This window comes from Wasmannia auropunctata, unplaced genomic scaffold (assembly GCF_000956235.1).
Source record: "Wasmannia auropunctata unplaced genomic scaffold, wasmannia.A_1.0 LD334385.1, whole genome shotgun sequence".
Taxonomy (NCBI): domain Eukaryota; kingdom Metazoa; phylum Arthropoda; class Insecta; order Hymenoptera; family Formicidae; genus Wasmannia; species Wasmannia auropunctata.
In genome coordinates, this window is record NW_012028505.1 from 784,945 (window position 1) to 785,599 (window position 655).

The 655-nt window shown below is 28.2% G+C and overlaps 1 protein-coding gene across 1 annotated transcript in view; it reads left to right on the forward strand.

Annotated features, from left to right (window-relative positions):
- Nucleotides 1-652, forward strand: part of LOC105458719 — a gene marked incomplete at its 3' end in the record, with an annotated part of 1,942 nt that extends 1,290 nt beyond the window's left edge. Inside the window, exons 2-4 of the mRNA XM_011704237.1 lie at nucleotides 1-98; nucleotides 190-352; nucleotides 537-652. Of these exons, the coding sequence (XP_011702539.1) occupies nucleotides 1-98; nucleotides 190-352; nucleotides 537-652 (377 nt within the window). The remainder of the gene's footprint in view (nucleotides 99-189; nucleotides 353-536) is intronic.
- Between the last annotated feature and the right edge of the window lie 3 nt (nucleotides 653-655).

A 655-nucleotide genomic window follows, 5' to 3' on the forward strand; every position in this document is an offset into this window, starting at 1 on the left:
CTGGTGGAACTATTTTCGTACTTTTTTTATTATCTCATGATGCATATGAAGTATTGAAGAATTTTAAACAAGATGTCCGTTTTGCGTCTTACATTCCGGTAAATATTATTCATACGTTTTGTCTCGTCATAATTTTTTTGTTTTCATTTTTCAGTTAAAATGTTAATTATTGTTATTACATTTATACAGAATCCGAAGAAATATTTAACGGCGTTTTTTAACTTGGTTCTACCTAACGAGGACTTAAAAGACCTACTTGAAAGTATCCTACTTGAAAATGTCGGATTTAACGTTCAACATTGCAGTCTTCGGGAGATGAATTTTTCCGAGATAAATGCAGATACAGTGTTACGTTAGTTACTTGAGTAATGTGTAACAATTAATTTATGCTTATAAAATTATCACATTGCACAAAATTTGAGTTATATTATTTCTTTATATGTTACCGCTTTACAATTTTTTATAATAATATTTTACGATTAATTACGATCTGTATGGATATCAATAATACATATGCATTAATTTTTTTTCGGTAGGTTCGATTTTCTCCCTTTTTACCTTCTTGAATGCGATGCCACCTGAACTACAAGAAGAATTTAAGGTTGAATTTTCACGTGAATATAAAAATTACAAAATAAAATTGTGTGGTAATAAA